Source organism: Cotesia typhae, unplaced genomic scaffold, assembly GCF_013202065.1.
Source record: "Cotesia typhae breed Kobodo isofemale line unplaced genomic scaffold, CoteBio_Ctyphae contig_5, whole genome shotgun sequence".
NCBI lineage: Eukaryota > Metazoa > Arthropoda > Insecta > Hymenoptera > Braconidae > Cotesia > Cotesia typhae.
The window spans coordinates 8,899,392-8,927,204 of NW_027423757.1; the positions used below are offsets into that span (position 1 = coordinate 8,899,392).

General features: G+C 33.8%; 5 protein-coding genes across 6 annotated transcripts; 3 read left to right on the forward strand and 2 right to left on the reverse strand.

The window, feature by feature from the left end:
* Positions 1–4,806: 4,806 nt before the first annotated feature.
* On the forward strand, positions 4,807–7,523 carry Atg6 (Beclin-1-like Atg6). Of its 2 annotated transcripts, none has more exons than XM_074248776.1 (5): positions 4,807–5,052; positions 5,430–5,590; positions 5,763–6,175; positions 6,656–7,144; positions 7,288–7,523. In XM_074248776.1, the coding sequence occupies exons 1-5, from the start codon at positions 4,941–4,943 to the stop codon at positions 7,403–7,405; spliced, it is 1,293 nt and encodes a 430-aa protein (XP_074104877.1). In that variant the 5' UTR covers positions 4,807–4,940; the 3' UTR covers positions 7,406–7,523. The 2 variants fall into 2 exon arrangements, with proteins under 2 accessions (XP_074104877.1, XP_074104878.1); XM_074248777.1 differs by having other exon boundaries at positions 4,908–5,056.
* Positions 7,524–7,526: 3 nt separating this feature from the next.
* Positions 7,527–9,027, reverse strand: LOC141531183 (uridine diphosphate glucose pyrophosphatase NUDT14). The gene is made up of 3 exons (XM_074248779.1): positions 8,399–9,027; positions 8,201–8,274; positions 7,527–7,743 (listed from the first exon to the last, which is right to left on the reverse strand). The coding sequence occupies exons 1-3, from the start codon at positions 8,842–8,844 to the stop codon at positions 7,586–7,588; spliced, it is 678 nt and encodes a 225-aa protein (XP_074104880.1). The 5' UTR covers positions 8,845–9,027; the 3' UTR covers positions 7,527–7,585.
* LOC141531182 (chymotrypsin-2-like) lies at positions 8,261–24,274 on the forward strand. The gene is made up of 5 exons (XM_074248778.1): positions 8,261–8,400; positions 22,869–22,962; positions 23,055–23,368; positions 23,645–23,890; positions 23,989–24,274. Exons 2-5 carry the CDS (start codon positions 22,896–22,898, stop codon positions 24,133–24,135), a joined length of 774 nt encoding a protein of 257 aa, XP_074104879.1. The 5' UTR covers positions 8,261–8,400; positions 22,869–22,895; the 3' UTR covers positions 24,136–24,274.
* On the reverse strand, positions 9,328–12,720 carry LOC141530379 (uncharacterized). Its single transcript, XM_074247438.1, has 2 exons — positions 11,935–12,720; positions 9,328–11,560 (listed from the first exon to the last, which is right to left on the reverse strand). Exons 1-2 carry the CDS (start codon positions 12,619–12,621, stop codon positions 9,452–9,454), a joined length of 2,796 nt encoding a protein of 931 aa, XP_074103539.1. The 5' UTR covers positions 12,622–12,720; the 3' UTR covers positions 9,328–9,451.
* LOC141530744 (uncharacterized) lies at positions 18,544–21,309 on the forward strand. Its single transcript, XM_074248037.1, has 2 exons — positions 18,544–18,951; positions 19,039–21,309. Exons 1-2 carry the CDS (start codon positions 18,774–18,776, stop codon positions 20,787–20,789), a joined length of 1,929 nt encoding a protein of 642 aa, XP_074104138.1. The 5' UTR covers positions 18,544–18,773; the 3' UTR covers positions 20,790–21,309.
* Positions 24,275–27,813: the final 3,539 nt, after the last annotated feature.

The window sequence follows — 27,813 nt, forward strand, 5'->3', positions numbered from 1 at the left end:
ACTATACACGGGGATATATAATTTATTTTAAATCAATGTTATTAAATTTTAGTCTTGGGGTAAAAAGTTAAATGAAATTTTTTTCTATCTAACGGAAAATATTCATTGGTATGTAAATTTGTTGAAACATTTAAATCTACTCATTTGGTATATGACAGCCGTCGCCTACAGCTAACAAACAAATATATGTATATGAACATAAAAAATAATTTATATGTAAAATACGTTACTGTGTCAATCATTTAATTTTTTTTTATAATATATTCTGGTATAAATTTATTTCTTTGATAATTTATTGCTCTTTTGTAGGGAAATAATGGAAAATTTTTAGTTTAACGAAAATTTTTATGAAATATAATGAAGAGTACATGACAAGACCATTTGTCTTGTAATATGTTTGAATTATTTTATTCGACTAAAAATTATTTTTGAAATTTTTTATCAAGTCATTTAGATCACACAAAAAATGTTCAAGTTTTCATGAGTATTGACGATAATTCAAATTCTAAAAAAAGAGTAAATTTTTCATAGTCACAAAATCAGTATAAAAATTACGAAGAAAAAAAGTCTTTAATAAATAACTTCACACTAATCAATAGTTCTAAAAATACCAACGAAATAAGCGGAGTATAGAAAATCGATATGCATTCATTAATATGATCTAATCCACATATCAGTGACCAGAAAGTTTAGTATGAAAGCAACCGCAGGTGCAAAGTGTAAAGCAACCTGTCACTCAAAGCTCTGTCAGCGGTTGTAGCCAAGGCTTTAAATTGTATCAACTAGAAACGAAGAAAACTAGACCAAGCAAAATTGTTGTAACTCAACATTGAAGATAACTGAAATGCAAAAGTGTGACCTGGAAGAGTGAATCTTAGCTTCTCCACTATCACCGAATATGTACGAAGAAGAATATAAGACCAAGACCAAGAAGAAGAAGAAGAAGAAGAAAAGAGTGTTGCTGGTGTGCTCCGCCCCAGGAACACGAGCAACATGGCCGCTGAGGGACGGATTGGCGGAGGCAAATCGCGACGCCGACGTCGCCGTGACGCCCGCGCTTCACTCAGCCACAGTTCAAACTCAACTCACTTCACTTATTGCCCACGGCAACTCCTCCCGATCCTGACTCGGTTGCCGCCCACCCTCGCTCTCACCTTTCCAACGTCTCACGTGCTATGCGTATGTACACCTCACCAACCTTCCATACATACATAAACGTCAAACTGATACCACGCATTCACCCTCACGCTCACCCGATACGATGTACATATCATATCATCCAGCAATACGATACGATACCCAGTGAAAACAAGGAGCAGCATGGCATTACCACGATTCCTATCATATCGCTCTTATACGCAATGAGCGTCATCACCCGTCAAAATTCTCAAACTCCGAACCTGTTAATCACCAGATAGCCGATAAGGCGCTGCAATAAGAAGAAATAAATAAGACAGTCATCAGCAGATCGGATTTATAATTTCAAATGCAGCGATGAAATCATCGAATCGTTTTTCGTGTGACAATAATCCCGAGTGTAAGTATATACTTTGTTGTTAAGATGCTAATCGAACTGGTTTTAACCACCCCGGGATTAATGTCAAATGTAAAATAAAAATGAAAACGAAAGGATGAGAGGAACCGTAACCACATCATATCAGTTGTAGTCAAAGTTTGAATTTGAGATCTGTTGACGAAGCTTTTGAAGGATTATTCCTGCATCAGCAAACCCACGCTTTATGCTCACACTTATATTGTTTAATGCTAACTGGTAAACGTGAGCATGAGTATGAGTTTGATGGGGAGAAGTAAGAGGGCGCGGGTGCAAAATGTTTCGTTGGAATATGACAGCTCGGCTGATGCATAACGTATTCAATTCGTCAAGCATATCACACTAATACTCTGCAGTTCATAGTACGTTTTTCCAGATCCAGCATCAGGAATACAGGACATACATATTATTAACCGCAGATGCGTGGGTAGAGGGTGAAGTAGCATTATATACACTCCGTACGTTATAATATAATGTTCTTCTTCTTCTATACCCTGACGCGCTGATGCTAAAGCAAAATCATGAAAAAATTAACGTGAGCGTAATGCAGCACTCTATGGATGTAGACTCTGATGTTTATGAGACGTAGGGGCACAGGTCGTATGTACCTTCTCTATAAGACAATAGTCTTTGTGTAGACTATTATAGAGTCTTAGTAATAAACGTAACGGGTGTTAATATTCAATTTGCATGCTGTCAATCCGGAGCTAGTATTATTGTGTAAGAATGTAGAGGCAGCAAGACGCGTCATGTAAATGCTACTGGTTACGGTTCTTGAATTATGTTATTATTGTGAGTAATGTATAAATATAAATAGTACAGATATAGTAGAGGATAGAGAAGATGATGAGAGTGAGACGAACAGCCAATAAGATTAAGCGCCACCTGTTGAGTCATCTAAAATAAAACGTACATCACAATTATTGCCCGTAACTCCGGAGAAATATCTCGGAATAAAACATTTGATAACATTAGCATAAACCTCGGGTGAATATTTAACGAAGAAGGTTTTAATATCCGTGCAGACAGTGAGCGAGTATATACAAAGTATGTATGTGATACACTGGAGTACCGGGGAATCAGAGTCCCCTGAAGCTTAAACTTGTCTCGTCCATCTACATCTCTCTGTCTCGATTCTCGATTCTTCCGTCCTCGAATCTCCAATGTCGAGGAGTTGATCTTTCAAAGAGATAAAGGGGATCTTTTGGTCTACTTTGGAACCGATCGCTTCTGGTGATCGGGCTCTGAAGATTCTCGAGTACGTATACGTGTACGGGATACCGGGATAGGAATGACTCGTATCGGCGAGCCGAGGGTTGCCATTGAGGGTGGACACGCCAGAGCACCGCGGGAGATGTATCCGCAGGTATCCGAACCAATGTGCTCGAAAGATCCTTCTGATGAGATTGTATGTGGAGATATAGGATTTACAGTCATTTTAAATATTCGAGAGTCAGTTATATAGTGTCAGGTTGAGACGAGACATTAAACTCGTCCAGAGATCTCTTCGATTGTCTGCTCTTATGGTATAGTGTTAAAATGCCATTTTTTTCATCGTCTCCTTTATTTTCTTCTTCTTCTTCTTTTCCTTGCGAATAGAGTTTGCTCTTATTTCTTAGGGTATTTTTGATGATCATGTTCATGATTATGATTATGATAATGATGATACATTTGTATGACAGTTATCATAATGTAGACGAATGTGAAACAAAGTTATACACACGGGGATGTAACTGTCAAGGGGACATTAAGTATAATGTCGGCACATTTTTGAGTTGATCAATCATTTTGGACACTACAGACACGTCAGCTGCCTTTTAAAATGCTTGAATTTATAAATTGTCCCTTTGATGCATGTTAGACAGATTATGTATGCATAGTTTTTTTTTTTTTTTTTTTTTTCTAAAACGCTAGTGGTGGTTATGGTAATGGGTGAATTGATGGTGTTGGAGATGATGATCTTGAACTAATTCACAGTTCCGAGTGCTTGAATAATGCGATACGGATGTGGGTTCCGTTTGTACCGCATATTGCTAACACGTTGCTGCCACTTACACACTGACAACATTCTCTAGTTTCCTCTTCCTTCATTCCTTTACGCTCATTTCTTCATGCCTTCAGATGACATACTGATATTTCATTTTTTACTCGAACAAAAAATTTACTTAGCATGTGTTGATGCTACTCAATGTGCAGCTGAACTTAAGCTTTTAAACTAAGAATACTTCACTGATTCCCAGTTTACAGTCAAACACTCAATTACTTGATTTAAATATATTTTTTTCATTGACATTAATTACACTAAAATTATTTAATTATCCATAGTGAAATTCCTTTTAATAAGTGTGATAATAATATCAGTAGATATTGATAAGAAACCATTTTATATAATTAACCAACAAATACTGTCGTAAATTAAGATAAAATTAGTTCTTGGTAAATAAAACCTGATCTCGGATGTGTATCTAATCAAATATCATTCTGTATGTTAATTTTATTAAAGTATTAGTTTAATTTGAATAGATTGTCGCTATTTTTGCAACTACATCTGGGGGTTAATAGAGGAACTGGAAGGTTTGTAAAATGTTTTGCGCTCCTTAATGATCAGAGGGATCTTTTTTATCGGTGCAATTTTGAAGAGAGAAAATTACTTTGCCGGATATCTAAAATGATTTTACCTTCAGCGTGATCCAAATTATTTTAGGACTGTACTTGGAATTAAAATAAATTTTAAATGTTAATCTTCTATCATAAAAAAATTTTTAATTCTTGAAAACTAACAATATATATTAATATTTTTCAATAACTATTTTCAAGTTAATTCACAATTTTTATTTTAGCTAGAATGATTTTGGTCAGACAGCAATAATTTCTTAAATTTCAAAAAATTTTCAAACTTCTTTAGAAGATTTTTGAAATTATTAAGTATCAAAATATTGAACGACAAGAAAAAGACAAAAATTGTGTGATGCTGTATGTGATGGATAAAAATTTAATTAAAATTTCTGGTTCAGAGATCAAGAGTCTTGCTGGGTTGCCCAAACTAAAATAACCTTGCGCATGCGCCGGAATTTAAACTAAACATGACTACCATTCAGCACTACCAAGTTACCAAGTCTTTCAAGCCGTACAAACTAGGTACCACTCCAATACATTTCTTAGTAATATTTACAATACGTAGAAAAAAAAAGTTGTCTGCTCATCTATTGCGCGCGCCACCTCTGTACTACGCAAATAACAACAAAAAACAAAGAAAAAAAAGTGATAATAATAATAATAAAAAACATTTGATTGCTATCAAGTTTAGCTCTGAGTACAAAAGGTTCGTACGTGACAGCGTTAAAAAAAAATTATTTAGCTCAGTATCTAGCTAATCACGCGGATTAAAATGGTTGATATCAAGACAAATATTAGTTTTGCGTGTCAACGTTGTTTACAACCACTAAAACTTGATCCCAGTTTTGATCACCTTGGTGAACACACACTAGCTGAATTATCACGTAGGTAATTTCTATTTTCGACAGTAAACAGTAAACTTCTAAAAACATTCATTCGATTGTATATTATCGAATTAAATATTTTGCTTAGACTCATTTGTTAATGCAAAAATTTTATTTTATTAATGTCAATAATAAAAAATGAGTAATTAATTTTTCTAATTATCTGTATCCAGTTCCCCTATCAAGTTCATTTAAATAATTTTAATAGATCATTGATTTTTTACCAAGTAAAAATATTTAAATGAAAATTTTTCAAGAAAAAAAAAATATTTTAATGCTTTATTGTTAAAAAAAAATTTTTTTTTTTTTTTTTTTTTCAATTTTTAGTCAGTAGTAATTTTATTTATTTATTATATTATTTTTTTTTTTTTTTTTAGTTCCAATTCAACAACAAGTTGTAGGTGAAATAGAACCACAAAGTGGTAGCCTAGAAAATTTAGTACCACCATTTAGACTTACGGAATCAGCAAATGGTACCAATGGTTTTATGCTGGTTGGGGATTCTGGTGAAACCGAAAGTCTTAGTCATCATTTGAGGGTAAATTTGTCAATATTATGATAGATAAAATAATTCAATATTTAATATTTTATTTAGAACTATTTATAATTTTTATTACTGATTTATGATGACAATAATTAACTACAAACTATTTTATCCTAACAATTAAATACAAAAACAAAAAATTCTTCATTGGAGAAAATGATTCCAGGTGCGAGCGACGTTATTCGACATCCTGAGTAGCAGCAGCGCTGCAGATCATCCTCTATGCGATGAATGCACTGACAGTCTCCTGATGCTAATAGACCAGCAGCTCCGGATGACAGAGGGCGAGTGGTCCGATTACAACGAGTACCTAAAGAAGCTTGAAGCTGAGCAGCAGCAGCTCAACAATGATAACGGGGAGTTGGAGATGCTGGCTAAGGAGCTGGCTGATGTTAAAGCTGAGGAGGAACGTATGATCCAGGAGTTAGAGGCCTTGAGGAAGGAAGAAGCTGCCACGATAAATGCTATCGCTGAACAGGAATCCGAGCGCGAGAGGTTGGAGACCGAGGAGGAGAGGTACTGGAAAGAGTACTCCAGGCACAGGAGAGATTTAATTTTAGCTGAAGAGGAATGTCGAAGGTATCTTTCTTTTTATTTTCTTTATTCATTGTTTGAGTAATTAAAAATTACGATGAAGTATAGACGACCCACCTTTTGACCTTTGCACATTTTTTATGATTTTATAAATAATTTTGGTATTTATGAGATGATATATACTTTGAGTAATTTTAGACTTGACCTAATGAAATTTTTTTATGAGTAAAAAATTATTATTTATTTTTTAAAATGGAAAAAAATAATCAATTTTAATTTATTAAGTAATTATTAAAATTTTTATTTTTTCAGTTATTAAAAAATTTTTCTAGTAATAATTGTAAAGTTGACGTATTTTTGTTTATAAAAAATTTATAAACTAATTATAAAAAGTCAAAAACTTTTATCACTCAATAAATTTTTTAAAAATAATTTTTAAAATTATATTTACTTTTTAATAAAAAGAAAAGTAAAATAAAAAAAAAATTAATTAAAAAATGAATGAATAATTTTTTATAATTATAGCTTGGAATGTCAATTAGCCTATGCATCATCCCAACTAGAAAGACTGAAAAAAATGAACGTATTCAATGCCACATTTCACATTTGGCATTCAGGTCACTTTGGTACTATTAATTCATTTAGATTGGGTCGTTTGCCAAGTGCACCTGTAGATTGGAGCGAAATAAACGCTGCTTGGGGTCAAACCACACTATTACTCTCAGCACTCGCAAGAAAGATGAACTTGACATTCCAACGTTTTCGTCTGGTGCCTTTCGGTAACCACAGCTACATCGAGGTCCTTGACCAGCAAAAGGAGTTACCACTCTATGGAAGCGGAGGGTTTAAATTTCTCTGGGACACCAAGTTTGACGCTGCTATGGTTGCGTTCTTGGATTGCTTGCAGCAGTTCAAGGAGCAAGTGGAAAAAGGTGACAGTGGATTTTGTCTGCCCTATAAGATGGATCGAGGGAAAATTGAGGACTCGGCTACTGGAAACTCATATTCTGTCAAGTAATTTAAATCATTGCTGTTTATTTATTGCAAAGATAAATTTATTGGAAGAAACTTACTTTATTTATATTTAACTTAAATTACGAGCTAGTATTTAAATTATTTAGATTTAAAAATAATTATTGTTATTGTTATTATTTCAGAATCCAATTCAATTCTGAAGAGCAGTGGACCAAGGCACTAAAATTTTTGTTGACGAATTTAAAGTGGGGCCTGGCTTGGGTCAGCTCGCAATTTTCAAAAGACGAGGCTGAGCATTAATTATTGCTAAATATTAATTACAGTGTAATTTAAACTTAAGTAACTTTAAATATTTAATTTTTACAAAGCCTCTGTAAATAAATAAACATTTTTGTAAATAAATTATCTTGAAAAAACAGTAATTATTTTAATTTAACAAGAAAATTTATCAGAAAAAATTTAGCTTGTATAGAGAGTGCTCTAACTATAACGATCCTTCTTAGCGTTCAAAAACCATATGACACCATAGAGAAAACCTGCTGGACTTTGAACTTCACCTGACGATATGTAAGCATTTGCTTCCTCCGGAGACATTTCAATTACTTCGATTAACTCGCCTTCTGATTCAGCTCCTCCGCCTTTTATTCAGAAAATGAAAATAAAATCAAACCAATAATATTAACCTTCAACCTCGATTAATTAAATTCATCAACATTCTACTCATACGACAGACATCAGCAGTCACTGTATACTTAGATTCATTGAATAAAAAAACAAACAATCAACTAACACCAACTATCGCTCACAGACTGATAACTAATCCTAATCACTAATCATTTATGACGTTTCATATTTACTTTCATGATAACAATTTATAGATAAATTATCATTATTAAATTTAATGGGTTGATTTTAAAGAAAAAGATTTTTTTTTGATAATGAAATTAAAAGCTAGTTTTGCTTTTTATGAAATAAGAGTGTAAAAATTTTTACTCCCAAAAAAATTTTTTTCTTGGAAATTATTGAAATGTAAAAATAAAAATTAATGAAATGTATAATTAATAATTCAATAATTATAAATTTAAAACAACTTACCAGGATGCTTACGCATTTCGTCAGTCACTTCAACGTAAAATATCGTCCGTTTGCCAGTTGTACTACCGATGTCACTGTAAAAAAGAAATAAATTATTAAATTAAATTTTATTAATAAAATAAAATAAAAATTAAAATATTTAAAAGATAAAGATTGTTTATGGATTATTAAATTGGATAAAAGTAATCAACCGTGTACCGGTAAGTAATGATGTGAGTAAAAGCTGATGATGGTGCTTCATATCCGCATTCTTCGCGTAATTCAATCCCCGCAATCTCGATAAGCGGCAAATCTTTATCAACGATACCCGCACAGAGTTCCAAGGTCAGACCCTGTTCTAGTGGGTACTTAGCAATGTCAATATCTTGGAATTTTTCTGGTAGACTAGCATAATAAGCTGCTGGACGGAATTGCCGTACAAACACAAGTTTTTTTCGTGTTACATTAAATATTATTATTGACACGCTGTCGTGGACTCGTGACAGGTCCCAATTTTTTTTCTCGCCGTTTTGGTAAAAGCTCATTCGCGCTGGTCTTAGCCACGGCGAATCCGCGGGCATTGGCTCTAATTTCAAGTTTTGCATGTCTAACATTTTCCTGCGTATGACAGTGTTACGCTCCTCTAGCGTTTTATTGTCCGACATTTTTTTAACTTATGACTTAATTTATTGTCAATTAAAATCAATGTTACTTTTTATATAATACAATATATTTTATATTATACTTTTGTTTTTGCCCTGACGACTATGTATGTAGCTGTCACGATGTTTTTGATTGTTTTTCGATACACACACCCCACACACTGTCAAATTTTTAAAACACCAGAGACTTTAGGTTAGTTATTACAGCATCCTCTACTGGCCTTACTATAACACCGCGAGCGGTAAAAACTTACAACTTGTCATTAAATAATTCCGCGGGAAATGTAAAAAAAAATTAAATAAATGGTACAAATATCAGCAGACATCTGATGATTTTTAATTTTATTAAAAAATAAATAAGTACCGAAAAAAACATTTCATAAAAATCACATTAATCGTTTTCTAAAATTTCTACACATAGAATTTTTATCAAACTTTTTTTTACGATGAAAGAAAACTTTCATTTGAAACAATCCTGAATAAAAATTTAAGAAATAAATATCAATATTAATTAAAGAAGAAATTGCCATGATTCATCGAAAATTTATTCAAAAAATATACATGCGAAAAAAATCAGCCTTTTTATTAAAGCAATTAATTTATAATAAATTCACTTCTTTTTTTTCTTCTTACTTTTCCGTGACTTAACTTTCTTAACCTCCGGAACTAACGGTTGAAAGGCATCTAAAATATCTTGCTGTCTAACTTGAGTGTCAACATGAACAACATCTGGTTTTTTCTTAGCCCGATTAAGAGCCGCGGGGGGTGAAAATTCAATATCCATATCAGAAGCCACCGAGCTAGAAGCACCTGAAGCGTCATCTCTATTCGGAGCAATTTTTAACTGTAGCGGTTTCATGGGTTCGTCTAGAACAGGCGTGTTTTCGCTCTCCTGTTTCACCGGGTACATCGTACAGTAATAAATTCCATCCCTTCTCTGTATATACAACGTTGGAGGTGCTTTGAAATCCGCATTGAAGTCAAACTTCCTCGGTTGTTTTTTTTTCAGCATCGTCGAACTCTTGGTCTTCAATTTCTTTCCAATTCTCATCGCAGAAGGCACTGAAGCAGGTCGATTGCGTTTTTCAATCAGCCCAATCTTCGCCGCCTGAATCATCTCCCGAATTTGCTTAGAAATCGCCCCAGGTCTCCAACCAACTCTCGGTTTCAGTCTACCGGTAGGTTGATACTCAGTCCAGAACCAGCCCATGTGCGCAGGAACTCTCCTTAACCGATCATTACAATTTTTGTGGCCGTAAAGCCGTTCCGAGTGCGAACGACTTACAAAATCAAGATTAACTCTTTTCCTGATCTTTCTCTTCTTGGGCTTCTTGATACTTTTTCTAAACCCGTCACCTCGAGGACCCGCATGGTAAGCTTTATGTCTGTTAAATTTATATTTCCTATCTTTATCTCTATCTCTATCTTGATGTCTAGCTCTCATCAGATAACTTTTCTTCTTCGGTTCATCAGCATATTCAACGGGAGTTTCAATACCTTCAGTCACTACAGTCTCACGATGAACTTTTTTACGCCTCGCTTTGCATTGACGTTCTCCACAAGGACCAATCACATCAACCGTATTTAATTCGTCGTTACATTTATCTTTTTCTCCATAATTATATCTACTATAATTATATTTATAATTATAATTATCATTATCAGATACAGTTGCCTCACGAACAATTCCATTTCTGCCCGACACTGCAATAGTAAAAGGTGTAGCTTTAGTCCACGGTAACGTTGACGCTGATGTGTAAGGATTTCCTTCGTCTTGCAGTTCATCTTTGACCCTCTTAAAATCTCGTGGGGCGCGATAATAAGGACTCGCTGAAGGATCCATCAACCCCAGGCCCGGTAGACCCGGGACTTTGCCCAGTGAATCCACAAATTCTTGAGCTTCTTCAAATGCCCTGGTGAGACAGTCGATGTGTGGGCACTTTTTCCGTCTGCATGTATCTGAATGCTTGGTGCTCTTACGTGAATTCAAAATATTCCTCTCGTCACTGGACCCTGGGCACGTACTTTTAAACCTTGAAGACAAATAATAAGTTTGAATTTGATTGCTCGCAGCGATATCGTCATACCTCATTGGATATGTGGAATTCTTGGGGCATTCATTCAATGCTAGACCTGGCCACTCACTGTTCTTGAGTTCCTCGACACCTCTGGCTGGTTTACCAGGGTCTTCTTCTCTGGTACTGCCACCGCCGCCTCTAATTCTCTCGTCTGAACAGTAGGTACCATTGTAGAGTTCATTGCTTGGTTGATTTTCAACACAATAGCGAGACATAAAGTGTAGTACCTTGTCATCGTTACCATTGTTCAAGCCTTTTTTTTTTTTTCTTTCTTCAACAGTACTTGGTGTTTCAAATCGTTGTTGTCCTTGTTGTTGTTGTCGTTGTCGCCATCTAGTCGTCCACGCACTAGAACAGCATGAACTTGCGCAACCACCACACCGAACAGGGAAGTCCGAGCGTATTTCACTGGATTTGTGATTGCGACTATCGATATTCCCATTATTATTACTGCTATTGCACCAACCACCATACCGTTCCGCATTCGTGGGTGAACAGCACCCGCATGTTCGCTCGTTTGGATACAACTGATAAATTAGACGCCGATACTGGCTGTCGTTTAATTTCTCAGCTTCCGTTAGATTTTCAAATTCCGGATCGTTTATACCGATTTTTGGCGCCTCTGGTACTTTAAACAGTGACTTTATTAATTTTATTTCATCGGGAGTGAAGGATAATTTTTTATTCATTATTCATTATTTTATTTTACACAATAATTTATCATGGTTTAATTTTTACAAAAGAGGTTACAATATTTATGACATTTTTTAAAATTTTATTGTATATTTTTATTGTAAATTTAGTTTATTTTATTTTATTTAAATTCAGTTGTCATGACAACGCATCGAGATTTCTGCAGCATCGACTGAGCCGTGAAAAAAGTAATTGGTTCCTCAGTTTGCCTCAATGAGGCGCGAGCTGTCTTTTAGAGAGCCGAACTAAGATATTATTTGTTGAATATTTATTTCTTTTTCTTCTTTTTCTTCTCTTTCTTACTTTTACGAGGGGCTTTGACTTTAATTTCTTGATTTTCAGGAGTTTCAGGATCAACTGTCTGACCTTCCTCTCGATCTGGCTGAGGGACCGACGGAATAAGAACAGGAGACGAATACTTTCCTTTCAACTGATAATTTGTAACTATAAATTTACCTTTACAGGTAATTTTAAAATCAACTTTTATTTTGCCAGCTGGATTACCACCTGGATCTTTTAGATCCCAGCAGCCATTTAGCGCATAAGGTTCTGGCATATGCTTGCTATCATTCATAGACATTGCGAATTGATCGCATATGCAACCGGTAAATAGTACAGTCGTCTCGGCAATCGGATACATATCACAATTACAAAACACACCGATTCTCAGCGGCGTCGTTTGCATTTCACGGAGAAGATCACGCGGTCGTTTGCCAAAGACACATGATTTACCGGATTCGTATATAAATACTGTGTTCCCATCTTCAGTCTCACGTTGCTTTTTCTGTTCTTGCACTTGCCCTTGTTCATCGTCTGTTTTCTCTTTTTCACTCGGAGTTAAAATAGATTCAAAGTCATTCAGTGACATTACAAGTACCGGCAATGACAGAAATTTTATTTTTACTAGAAAATCTTTGTTTGTCGCCTCGTGAATTTTTTCTTTCGTTAATTCTAAATCATGGACACCTACTTCTATTAAATATAATATTTCTTCTTTTATATTTTCCATTTTATAATTTATAATTAAAATTTATCTATCTTAATAATTAATAACCTCAGACTTATAAAATTTTGACGTAAAAAAAAAAAAAAAAAAAAAAAAAAACAAATGACTTCAACTTTAAGGTGAGTTAAAAAAGAAATCTTTAATATGAATAATCCTTCCGCATAAGTAAAATAAAATAAAACTCTTGCTTATGGGTTTTGAAATTGAATATCCATGGTATGGTATGGTATGGATCTCTAAGACATTTACGAGTACATACATTATATAAAATATAATAACAGTAATGAAGTTTAATATTGAATTGCAACATAATAAATAGACGCGCTTAACATTAAAGTATTTTCTCGTCAGAAATATCGATCACACGGTGATGATCCATCTCTTGTATTTATCAATAAACCTCCACACATACACACACACATACAAACACTAATGCATAAATGCATCCCTTTCTCTTTTTGTGAATCTTTATATTATAATACATGTCTTACAGATAGAGTAGGATGTTTTTATCTTGAATATTAACGTCAGTACAGCGGCATCAGAATCATTGGATAGGAGCAACAGCAGCTAAGCGCGATCGATGTCTCACGAAAAACCCGGGCAAGTAGATCCTATCAATCGACATACATACACCAGTTGAGCGTTTAATTTAAGTTAAAGCCCAAGAATCAGAATAATAACAATAATAATAATAATAATAATAATAATAATAATAATAATAATAGCAATCTGAAGACTAAGAATATAAGAAAGAGAAGAGTTAAATATAGATATGGATAATGTAAGGATAAGAAGAAAAAGACAACGATCAAGGTTTCCTTATTCTTTCTGGCACGACCGACAGGTTACGAGGAGACGACTCTTCGCTCGAAGTCTCACCGTACCAGCTATAAGATCTGTACACATTACATTCTATTCCCTATACCTATAGTCCCCTTGATCTAACCCGTACCCGCGATCAGCAAGTCTGGCGTACACAACACCATGCTCCGTTATAAATTTAATAACAACAATGATCCAGAGGAGTCTTAGTCTTAGGCCAAGATTCACCAGATTTCTTTCTCTCCGATTAATATAAGACGAGTTCCAGTTATTATTATACATATAAATATAAATATAAATATGAAACTGTCTCTGAAGCAAAATCCGCGCATTAATTTATAAATCATACAACAATAATAATAATAATAATAATAATAATAAATAAGAGTATAAATTTATATGTTAAAATTAAAAATAAGGGTCACCTTGAAAGTTAAAAGTTTCTGGGAGATTTAGCTGGTACCTAAAACCTGCCGCCATTACTCCGGTATTCTTTCTCGCTTTATTTTATTTACACGTATGTAGTGTGTATTTGTGTGTCTGACTGCCGGTGTGTGAATCTTTAAATACACGAAGAGGCTAGACACACAAAAAGACACATATGTACACACATATGTATTGAATGAGTATGTATACAGTCGTCTCGACGTGCTGAAGTATGCACTAATTGGTGCGGTCACTCGGACACAGACAGCCGAGTACGAGGTAAGGCCTCTCGATACCCTTGCTAAGAAACACGCGAATACGCGTACCGGCTTATTGATGAAACATATAGCCCGGGATTTATACTGTTCAGATATATTATATAATTTAGAGAAATGTTGTTATGAAGAGATATATTGACCGGCTAAAGTTTTAGCTAGAAAAGTTTTGAAGAAGAAATAAAAGACAAAAATGTATATAATACACATGTGTGTACGAAAATACTTGGATGTATGGACTGGAAGTATACAGTAAAGGCTCATCTGGAATTGGTGGCAAAGGGAAGCAAAAGCCGAAGTTAAATTCCGAGGTACGACGACACGGCGGCTCGTTAAAATGCTTCTGGGGGTTTCGGACGGTGGACGCTCAGTTAATTGGTGATTAGCGATTAAAACGAATCGATCCCTTAGCTTCTCGAGTAGTTGTTGAGGAGCGGCCCAACGGAGTTGAGACAAAGCCTCCAAAGACTGGCAGTCCAACTTATATGCCACCTTAAATATATACATCTGCTGACAATCGCCTCCATCCGACTGGAAAAAGTATTTTATACCCCGATGATTCATTTTATAAAACTTTGTATTTTATATTTTATATTATATATTATATATTATATATTATATGTTACATTAATTAATTAGCAAGACGAGATTAGAGAGGAGATTAAATTTTAGGATTGGAGGCTGAATAAAAGTTTCCTTGAAATCAGCTCCATCGAATTAATATCAATGACGATTTTATTTATTTAATTAATATGTTTGCTTTTTAACAAGTTTGTTCCTCTGTTTTTTTTTTTTTTATTTACTTAAACTTGGCTTACCTTGTAATTTATAATTTATAATTTATAATATATGATAATTAAATAGCTCGACATTTACAACTCAACAGCAAGTTTGCATCCTAACCCAAATTCGTCTCGCACGAAACGATTTTCTCCTGTCGTCAACGGGACGATACGACAACTTAAACACAGTAACAGCCACGCTAAAAACCTATATAATACCATCAACCATTACATCTTACACTGTACTGCTTATCCTCTCGGGCTGTGTACACTATTGCTATTACTATTACTATTACTGTTACTATTACCATTACTGGTATTATAGTTATAGGTTATAGTAATGTGTAGTACGTACAACACTAAACAGAGAAGAGCTCAACGCCGTGGTGAAACTTTCATCGTGCACCGAGCTATATCCCACGACATTATTTCTTCCTCTACATCACCGTGTCGTCGCACGAAATACTCTTTACTTTTTATAGGTATAAATATCTATATACATACACTAAAAGAGTATATCGTAGTACTTGGTGTTTACTATTTGCAAATACAAATGTATATTATCTCTCTAATGGCAAAAATTAATGCAATTATTTTACGTTATTTTTAAAAATTTTTTCCAAGTAAAAATTTCATAGAATTTTGATGAAAAATAAAAATATTAAGTAGTAAAAAATAAATACAATACTTAAAAGCATCCATAATACGTAACGAACCATAAATGCGATTTAAACACACGTAACACGCCATTTAAATAATTTTCTCCTACCGTTGGAGTAATCGAGCTTAAATTTCCCACTTACACAATACACCCATTACCGATTCTAAATAATCGGCATTGCATACCTTTTAGAGATACCGAATGAGCATCCGAACAATTAATCCAAACAATTAATAACTCGAGTACGTTTAGTGATCTACATTTGGAGACAAAAGCATACCAGGAAGCTGTAAATAGGAATTACCGTATCTCCATGGACTACCAGGATGAGAAGAAAGAAAGGAGAGGAGAGAGATAAAGAGAAAAGGATCTTCTATAAGGCAAAGGCTTTGGCTCTGTATCTGGTTGGCTTGCTCTTCTCAAGTGAGGTCAGAGGGCGATAGCGGTACTGGGATGCTGGCTCTTGGACTTGGAGGAGACCGACTAAGAAGAACGAAGAAGGTTACGATAAAGAATAATAAGAATAAGACACTACTATCCGCGTCTCCTACATACCGATGCAGCTTTTACCTTTTCTTGGCTCAATACTACACAAATGTTCCATTGAATCCCATGACTAAACACGAAAATAATTCCCTTTTCTGCTTCCATCTACAGAAGGTCTTTCTACTAGTCTGGACATTCCTTAATTTAATAATTCCTCAATATTGAAATTGAAAAAAAAAAAAAAATAATTGTTACTAATATGAGTTTGAAAAAATGTAAGAAGAAATTGATTTACTTGAGACAAATATTTTTTTCCCTGCGGTGAGCGAAAAATAATTTAAGTTAATTTTGTTCCGCGAACTCATCTAAGCATCAGCATCCTCAGAACCAGCAGAAATGCACCGGTACAGGTTCAACAGGTACAACCTAAAAAATACGAATAAAGAAGCAAAGGTGTATCATCAGCATGTTTCTTTGAGACTTATCCGCAAGCGTAATGTGATTTTTTACTCATCCAATTTGAAGGGATATGCGAACTATTATGTGCGCTCTTCTCTACATGTATACATACTAGGATCCACATCCTTATTCATATTAACATTAATACACACTCAAATATCCTGGCAAGAGTAAGAAAGGCTGAGGTTGAAAATGAGGGAAAGAAAGATGAAAGAAAAAACATGTGTGGAGTAAATTAGTGTGTGTGGTACTATACTTGATTCATCGGGACTGTGTACTTATTAATGAGGTAGCCAAGATATGGGTTTGGATGCATGCTAAAGTTTTATACTTGGGTATAACATATCCTCAGCAGAGTACTTTTAACCTCTTTCTCTTTCATTCTTTAATAATCTATATAATGTGCAGTCTGTAGCTCACTCGGTTGGCGCAGGTAACCGCAGATTGACAAGACACTCGCAAGAAACGTGAATTATCCGAGTACGAGTACCAGTCTACTGGTACGATAAACTCAAGTATGAGAGTTTACACACCGAACCGAAGCAGGAGCAAGAGCAGAAGCTGAAACTCAAGAAGAAAAAGAAAAAGAAGAAGAATAACTTTGCACGGCAAGCATTACATCAGCTTGCCGGTACGGTAGTACGAAAAATATGGCTCCTTCTCGTGTCTTCGCTCGAATTATTTTTCAATTTTCTGAGACCGGTATGTCCGGTCGCACGATCGGTTCAATGCTTTTTATTACCATGCGCTTCATACTTTTATAAATATATAGGTGTATAAAACATAAATAAATCTACAGCAACATATGTAGCTGTACTTATAGTTATTTGAAAGTGTACAAAGAGGGATGTTGTGTTGTTATGTAGGTACTCGGGGTCTCTACTCGGGTTAGCTAGACCGACATACAGCAGAGCGAGCATATTCACCAGCTTAATTTTATGCCATTAAAGTTTCCACTCGATGAGGATACGGGAATTGTCGTGACTAAATTGGAGTTGAAAACTATTAAATAAAAATTTAAAACTCGTCTTATGCTTTGATACAAATATATATATATATATATTAGGGTGGTCCTTATGTTGGGTTTTTTGAAATTTTTTTTCACGATAGTTCAAAATCGGTTCAAAATCTATAAAAAAAAAAATCATGCCAAGTTATAGCTCTTAATTTTAATATTAACCCGCGCCCCCCGACGGTCAAAGTTTTAAAGGAAAATAACATGGGAAAAGTTATATTTTTACTTTGGAATTTTTTACGTCATAAACTAACCAACAAATCACATCAAAAAATATTTTTTCTAATGCAAAATTTAACGGTCTACAAAAAGGTCTCTTATCATTTTTGATAATTCTAACAGTTTTGAAGTTATTCGAGGTCTAAATTGAAACTATAATCTTTTTCATAGTTTTTTCTGGTCATTTAATAGTTCATAAATCATGAACCGGTTATTCTTTATAATCTCATTGGATTTTTTTGTTTAGAAAATTTTCAAAGTAACTGTAACTTTGGAATAATAGTAACACCAATTCATTTTTTTAGCCTGAACTGTTGAACATTTTAAAGATTTTTAACTTTTTTTGGATACAAAAGAAATTCGGGGCCTATTGTTTCGATTTTTATTGTTATTGGTACAAATATCAGCAAACTCCAATTTCAAATTTTGATTTCTGGTTAAAAACATTTTAGAAACCGATCATGCCGCCATCTATTAGATTTTACTTCAATCTCTAACACTAAAATTAATTCTCAGATTACTCATAACCTACATTTATTTCTCAGCTTGATCAAAATCGTTCAATTACTAGTACTGATGCCTTTTTGATATATAAATAAATTTTTTGAGTTCATTTATCCGATATTTAAGTAATCAGTTAAATATGGAGTTATCACGTTTACGTCAAAACATTTTTTGATTGGTGATGTTGACGTTCAAATCGTAGGTAACAAATTACCATCGAAATTGCAAGCTTTGAAAGTGTTATTTTTTATACACGTATTTTAAATAATACTATCACAGATAGTGTTGCTGCAGTGATTGATGAAATTATTGTGTTTTGGAAGAAAGCTCGAATTCCCGTTCAAGATGTGCAAAGATGTCGAGATAAGTTGAAAAAACTGTATGATGAGTGGCGCATACTTCTTAAACATAGAAATCGGAGTGAAGTTGCTGTGAAAAAACAAAATGAATTTTCCTGTTCATTAAAAAAATTATTTGACATCGCACCGTCAAATGTATTTGAAATGGTTGATGAAAATTCCAAAGAATTCTTGAATAATCAGAGATCAGATGAACGAATTGGTTTTATTACAAATATTAAGACGACATACGATGACGATGAAATTGGTGTTAAAAAATTAGAGAAACAATTGGATTTCGAAAAACGAAAATTGGAAAGTGAAAAAGAAAAATCATTATTTGGTAAATTATAATAATCACCTTACTCATTGATATTTTATTATTTTATAGTGAAGATATTTTTTGTCTTATCATTATCCTTTTTTGTAGACAAAAACGTTGAACTCTTATCAAGCCAAGGAAGTGCTCAATCAGTCTCTAGTGGAGAAGTATACATTCCAACTACTGCCGGCCAATTTAAATCAAGAAATATAAGAGGAACTCACAATATTCTCAACGAAAGAGTTGTAGCTACTTTTGACCGTTGTAAAGTAAGCGACAGAGATGCTGTGTTTATAACTACAGCTATTTGTCAGTCGCTTATCGATTTAAAATTATTAGAAGTGGATATTAATTCCATTATTGTCAATCGATCATCTATTCGCCGATGTCGGCTTACTATGCGAGAGTCAAAATCAATAGAAATAAAAAAACATTTCCAAGACTTAAAGTTATCATCTATTGTTGTACATTGGGATAGAAAATTATTACCTAATTTGTTAAATACAGAAATTGTTCATCGATTGCCTGTAATAATTACTTCAGAAAGTAAAGAAATTATGTTAGGTGTACCAACGAGTGAAGATGGAACTGGAATGGCACAAGCTTCTGTAGTTCATAAGACATTATGTGACTGGGGATTCGACATATCTGTAAAAGCAATATGCTGTGACACTACTCCTTCAAATTTAGGCCTTCGTAATGGTGCTGCTGCATTACTGGAAAAATTGTTAGAAAGAGATTTGTTGTATCTTCCATGTAGGCATCATATATTTGAAATAGTCCTAAGATATGTCTTCGAAGCTGTTTTTCCAAATACTGTTGGTCCTAATGTTCCACTTTTTATCCGATTCCAAAAGCAATGGGGAGATTTAAATAAACTCAGTTACAAAACAGGTTTAGATGATCCGAAAAATGATAATATCTTGACAAATGAAAAAATTGAATCTATTAGAACTTTTGCAACTGAAACTCTTGCATCAAAACTGCCTCGTGATGATTACAAAGAGTTATTAGAGCTTACTTTAGTTTTTATCGGTGTCATCCCCGAAAAATTTAGTTTTCGTAAGCCAGGAGCTTGTCACCATGCACGATGGATGGCAAAAGCTATTTATATATTGAAAATGTACATGCTTCGGGAGCAATTGTCATTGAAAAAAGGTGAAGATAATAAACTACGGCAAATATGTGTTTTTGTGACAATGGTTTATGTAAAAGCTTGGTTTACGTCGTCAAATAGTGTCAAAGCTCCGTACCATGATCTACAGTTTATAAAAGAACTCAACAACTTTAAGGCAATCAACAGTAATCTTGCTACTGTGGCAATTAGTAGATTTATGAATCACTTGTGGTATTTATCACCAGAATTAGCAATCATGGCTATTTTTGATGAGGAAGTTTCACAAGAAACAAAATTAAAAATTGTCGCTAAGCTGCGTAAAGAAGAAGAAACAATTGTGATTGATGATATTCCGGAAGAAGACTTGGATTATACTAGTGAAAAATATAGTGTTAAACGCTTTCAAACTAAGAGCATAATTGAATTATTATATAATGATATTGACTTTTTCGTAACTGCAGAATCGATCAATTTTTTCAATAGATTCGAGTTACAAACAGAATTTTTAAAGATTCATCCTTCTGAATGGGTTCATAATGAACACTATAAAACTGCATTACGATTCGCTAAAAAACTATCGGTTGTGAATGACTGTGCTGAAAGAGGAGTTAAACTAGTGCAAGATTTTTGTAATCGTTATACTAAGGATGAAAAACAAATGCAATACGTGTTACAATTGGTTAAAGATCATCGTCAAATGTTTCCTGACGCACTTAAAAAAACTAATGTAAAAACTTCATGAAAGTATCTGTAATTAAAAATAAAAATGGTAATGTTTGTACATTTTCGATTCATTAAAATATTAATAATACACTTCTTTAATTGATTAATACTTTTCACGTAAATTATAGTTCAAAATTATATGCATAAGTAAAAAAAGTAATCTAATATGAATAATAACCCGTCTATGATTGTTGAATTATTAAATGACCAGAAAAAACTATGAAAAAGATTATAGTTTCAATTTAGACCTCGAATAACTTCAAAACCGTTAGAATTATCAAAAAATGATAAGAGACCTTTTTTGTAGACCGTTAAATTTTGCATTAGAAAAAATATTTTTTGATGTGATTTGTTGGTTAGTTTATGACGTAAAAAATTCCAAAGTAAAAATATAACTTTTCCCATGTTATTTTCCTTTAAAACTTTGACCGTCGGGGGGCGCGGGTTAATATTAAAATTAAGAGCTATAACTTGGCATGATTTTTTTTTTATAGATTTTGAACCGATTTTGAACTATCGTGAAAAAAAATTTCAAAAAACCCAACATAAGGACCACCCTAATATATATATATATATATATATATATATATATATATATATATATATATATATATATATATATATATATATATATATATCTATTCTTTATAGAGAGGACCGGCGAAGAGAAAAAGAGAGCGAGAGAGAGAGACGGTGCAGTATGAGTAGAACAAGATGAGAGACGTAAGTTAATGAAGCTAAGTCACGATATTAAATCGAGAGCGTAAATATACTGCGATGTGGGGTAAGCCGCGAGGCACACGACGCCAAAGAGATAGATCTAGCCATCGTGGCTTGTTATTATCGTGTAAACGGGTATGAAGCGTCTTGTGTCTTGTGTGAGAGAAAAGTCTCTATTATATATATACATATAAATACATATACACTATTACTCTTATCCCGCTGCTGTATGCCGTATGCCGTACGAAACTAGGATCCCCGAAGTAGGTAAACGGTGAATGGTGTTCTGTTCAATTGGTCCTGGCAATAATTCTTCCTACCGTCTACCGTTTATTAGTTACTTACTCACGGTTGTTTACTTATTTTTACCAAAAGTTTATTTTATCTCGGTCTCTCTCAATCTAAATTTCTACTGGGATTTTTTTTTGCATAAAACTTTCCATCATATACCATACCAACTACACGTTACAGTGATGTATTGGCTTTAAGCTATATACGCTGTCGATATTACATGTACAACGGTGCGTGGATCGGCATTACATGTGAGTGCGAATAAATGTACTCAAGTAATGCCGTAATAATACAAGTGCGTAAGCCAATGGCCAATAAGATTAAACTGTTTCAATTGCAATAGCTGAGCTGGTTATCGCCCGGATATATATAATAAACTCGTGTCAATTCCTATACTTGACGTATCAGAAATCGATGTGTCATCTATTGTATTGTATTGGATTGTTTTGTGTTATAGTCCATGGGGTTTATGGTTTATATATAAATCAATATGTATGCTGTTGTTGATAAATAAACAAAATGTCTTGTATTATTGCTTTCTACTCCACTTTTATTATTATTATTATTTTTATTTTTATTCATCAGAAAATCTGAGATTGCAGGGACTGAATTTTATTGAAAAATTTTTTATTAAAAAGTAAAAATAGTAATACTGATAATGAGAGTAAAAATTAATTGGTACTAAGTCAGAATAAAATAATATTGATAATATTTTTATTGTTATTGTGATTATGCATGGTAATAAATTATAACTTGGCAAAGTTAAGGTTTGATTAAGTAAAACAATTTAACGATTTATGATTGTAATAATATTTAAATGTAATACTTCATTAAAAAGTAATTTAATAGATAAGAATCGTGATGACAGGTATATGAAAAGAAATAAAAATAAAAATTTTAATTTAATTTGCTGAGCAAACATATTATCAGCTGCGTATACTACATTATACATTTGTAATTAGGTGATATATTTCACTGAATAAATTATATCACAAATGTATATATTTATCCGTATTGGATATACAGATATACATTGATATGAAAATTGTGTATATAAAAATCTGTTGTTAATTTTTATTTTATACAGATATATTTACGACAGTGGGAATTCAAAATGGTATCACTAATTTCGACTACTGTTAACTTGCTGGTTTTTGCTCTTATTACCATCAATACTGCCGGTAAGTTATTTGTTTTATTACTTTAAATTTGTATTATTATATCATAATAATAATATAAGTGTATTTATGTATAATTTTTTTTTAATGAGTAGACGGACGAGCACCGGCGAAAATATTGGAGGGAACTGATGCTGAGCCGGAAAAGTTTTCGTATATGGTGTCGCTAATAAGAGGGACCGTACATATTTGCGGAGGGGCTTACATCAGTCCGTGTTATGTTCTTACCGCGGCTCATTGTTTCGTTGGACGTGCTGATCCACCGTATACGGAAGGACTTGTGGTCGTAGGAAAAGCTGCGTTAAATCGGTATAGTGCAGTAATGCATGAGGTTGAAAAAGTAACGCCTCATAGTGGTTTTGAAAGGGGGACTAAGAGCCGATGGCGCAATGATATCGCTGTTGTGAAGGTGATTTTTTTTTTAATTTTGGGTAAAAGAGGCTTTTAAAAATTTTTATTGGAGTAAAAATATCAATTATTTTTAAAAATTTTTCACTTAAACTTCAAGTATACACTAAAAAAAAAATTAACTCGATTAAGTATAGAAAAAATTTTGAACTGAGAAATTCTACTTAATTTCAAAATTTTTCTCTATCAAGTACTTTTTTTTTTAACTGTATCGATAAATTTAATAATTTTAACTAAAAATAATTAAAAATTTACAACTGCCCTTATTTTATTGTAGCTGAAAAAAAACATAACGATCAGTCCATATGAAAAACCTATAGCTTTGCCAACAGTAGACACACCAAGTGAAATAATAGCGATACTAGGTGGATGGGGACAAACAACTTTGCGAGGTGCAGAGACAGACCGTCTTCAACAAATGATGGTTCATGTAATTTCTAACGAAGAGTGTAATAAGAGGGGTGCTGATGTTCTGCCAACCAATTTGTGTGGATTCAATGGTCGCGGACAAGGTTTCTGTAATGTAAGTTTTATAAACCAATTAGTTAATTATCCAATTAAATAATAAACTAATTGAATGTATATCAAGGAAATTAATTAACATGACATGTTTATTTTCAGGGTGATAGCGGTGGTCCTTTGGTTTATGATGGAACTGTTGTTGGCATTGTTTCGTTTTCAATAGTCTGTGGGATAGGATATCCAGATACATACACTCGTGTTTATAGTTACATTGATTTCATTAACAAAACTATGAATGAATTATAAATTATTTATGGGAATCCAATCAAATGGATTCATTGTTGTTGATTGTAAAGTAATTAAATTATATTGTTAAATATTGTTATATCAATTTCATGACCTCATTATTGTAATTAAAATAAATACTCCTTGGACTCACAAGAAATCAATGTTTATGATAATTAATTATTAATTAACTGTCACCGGGGTATATATTTGTTGTTTGTTGTTGGATGAAATTATTTTTTAATGAATTAGGATAAGAGGGGGACAAATCAAGGTATCCTTAAAAAAGGTAAGGTTGAAAATAAAGTTTCAAGGCGAAACAGAAAAAATCAGCTGGAAAGTGAATTATTTGATAATTCTCGAGAAAATTTTATATTATTTTTGGAAAAATTTTTTTTTCGTCACTTTCCTATTTTGACTTTATTACTTCAATCATAAAATAGAGCTGATATTTATATTGATAAAAGAAGATATCTTTTTTTTTATTAATTCATTCTTTGTTTTACGAAGAAATCTTTACTTAGCAAATTTAAACTCAAGCCCAGCGAAGCGAGTGATTGATAGATAGTATGTAAAAAAATGAATAAAATCAAACAGCAGCAATAAAATAAAATAAAAATGAGAATAAAACAGTGGTAATGACAATAAAAAAAAAGTATCTCAATTTCGTCGTGACGATGAATCTAATAAAAGTAAATCAAAGATATAAATCACAAGAGAGTAGAGCTGTGTATAAATATATATATATACATCGGTAGAATCCGGAGCAATATACAAGAAGTCGATCGCGAGGGGCCAGTTATGCACCAGAATGTATAGAGTGTAACAAGGATCGTGATCATCCGTCTATCTGGTATCTGTCGGAGATAGGAGTTGCGCGTACTTCTCACTGGTCAGAGGAGTATCCGAGGGAGCGAGGACTATAAGGACTCAGCTGAGCGAATAGAAGAAGAAAGACCTACTGTAGTTCAGTTATAGAATAGTACAAGTATAAGGCGATAAAAATTCAAGAGAGAAAGCAAGAAGACGAGCTCAAGCTGGAGATGCACTGAAGCGAGCAAGACGAGGTGCAAGTACCGAGCAAGTGAGAGCTGACCGGAGAGGATGAAAAAAGGAGTGAGATGTAAAAAGGGAAAAAGTCGAGCGAGGGAGTGGACCACTGGGAGGTCACGACCCGTAGCCCGAAGGCCCAGCGCCCGGTGAAAGGCCCGCGGCTATTCCACTCGTGATGGGCCTTATGTACCTTCCTCCTCGTCAAGAACCAACCACCAATATACAGTATGCAATACACCGATGGATCCGCGCTCTTTACTCTCCTTATTTTTATTTTATCATCCTCTTTCCCTTTCCTATTTTTTATTATTTTGTTATTTAATCTTCTTAAAAAGGTATTACATTATTCTCTGGTTTGCTCTGCTCTACTCATCTCAGCCCGTCCTATTCCTTTTATTTGCTAAACACCGACTCGCTGTTGCTAAATAATGTAACAGCAACATCACAAACAAACTCATCGTGTTCTCGAACGTTTAATTCGAAGCAATAATCTGTTATTTTAAAAATCGCAAAGATCGTGGTAAACTTTAATCATAAAATAAAGTTACCGAGTGTTTAAATTCTCTTTACATTTTACATTGATAGAAGAACTTACAAAAATATATGTAGAATATAATAATTAATCAATAAAAAGAATTACGGGTGTTTATAATAAATGTTGAGACTTTATCAAGTTTGAAAAAATCCTACAATAAATTGAAAACAAAATTAATTTGATTTTTGAAAAAATTTCTCGAACCAAAAAAATTATTTTGAATCAATTACAATTTTTCAGTTCAAGAATTTTTCTCTTTCGAATCAGTTTGTTTTTTTGTTGTTCTAACTATTAAATTTTTAAAAGATTGGCTGAATAATAATATTTAATTAAAAGAAAAACTCTAGTTTATAACTCTAGAATAAATTATTCTATCGGAGAAATACTAGTAGGAATCATAAGTCCTCCAAGTTACCAGTTATAAGTTATAAGTAATAAGTTTTAGTAATCTAAAGAGTATGTAAACGTTGTCTGGCTGAAACCGCCCTTCTACCACTTGGCCCTTAACGATGAAACTACTTGAGTCCTTCTTCCGTGTACGCCTCGGTTTGGCCACCTCTCAGGGCCTTGGTATTCACTGTATTGTAATATATATATACTTCCGCAGGCTAACCCGGTACAGAGGGCGCTGGCAGCCTCTAGTACGGGTCTGATCGGACGATAATTGGATAGATTACACGGAACCTCCTCCAATAACGATAGCATCGCGTTTATATCATCGTTTAGTGTGTGCTGGCCAGCACCACCCTCGACTGGTATACGTGAATGTATTATCGGGATAAGGATACGGGTGTGGATGTTAAGAAAATACACATGAGAAGTACCTTCAGCTCTTTGACTTAAGCGTTGTTATCGCGACAGGGCTTCGCACGTTTCTTCATACTCTCTATATAATACTTTTACATCCTTTACTTTAGATGTCGAGTCTTGAAAATACGTTCAATACCGATACATGCATATATTGAAAAAATTATTTCTTGAGAAAAAATAAAATTAGTTGTAGCGCAAAATTTGAATGCTAAAATGGTGATAAAAAATTTTAAATATTTTAAATAATTTGTAAGTCCAACAAAATTTACATTGCTCCCAGATAATTTTCTTAGACATCATTCTTTAAGCAAGACTTTTAAGGTTTTTTAACCATCTTTAAATTAATAATTCAATAGTTTAAAACTTATTTAACCTATTGAAAAATATTTTCTATGGACATTTTAATTTTAAGCGCTTTAAAAATCTATCAAAAAAAAAGTTTCAGAAACCCTAAGTACAAAGAAACTCTTCTTAATGTCGCTGACGCTCTTCAATCTCTGAAGAATGAATCGGATAAGAAATAGTTAAAAAAAAATATGAGTTTATGGCACATTTGAGATACAGGAACAGAAATTTAGTGCAGAGGGTAGTGTATACTCTTAGAGTACCTCGTTATCATTATTATCGAAGGATAGGTAATTGGTAATTATCACAGAGTATACGGGCGACTGATGCAGCGAACTGGAAGTTTGTCTGTGGTGGTGGCGATGCAGAATCAGTAAGAAGAGGGCATCGGCAGCGTCAGGAGCAGAAGCAGGAGCAGGAGCAACAGCTAGCGACGGGCCCCTGGCGTGGTTTCGTGCGCAATCGCGAAGAGCGGAACGATCCCGGCAGGCGATGCCCGAAGCGATCCGAGAAGAAGAAGAAGAAGAAACAGAAGGTGAGCATTGAAGAAGACGAAGATGAAGAAGAAGGTATAGCTGGAGGTGATGCTGGTGCTGGTGGTGGTAGTGCTGGTGATGGAGGACGTGCTGTTGAGATCAGAATGCAAGAGCAGGACAGAGTTTCAGAGTGAGCAGCTGAGAGACGCCTTGGGAGAGATACTTGAACGAAGCCAATCGACGATGAGACCCGCGGCTGTGGGAAAATGATCTCAGGGCAAAAGAAGGCTAGGCTGTATAAAAAGCGTAAAACCGACGATTAAGTGCGGCTTCTCGCGCATGCCCTTGCTTCTGAAAAATCGCGCCACCTTTTTTTCTTTATTTTTATTTCCTTTTAATTTTTTTAATTTTTTCTTTATTTTTTATCGCCTTAACACTTGGCCATTTGGCCGTCTGTTGTCTACTTGTTCAGTCATTGTT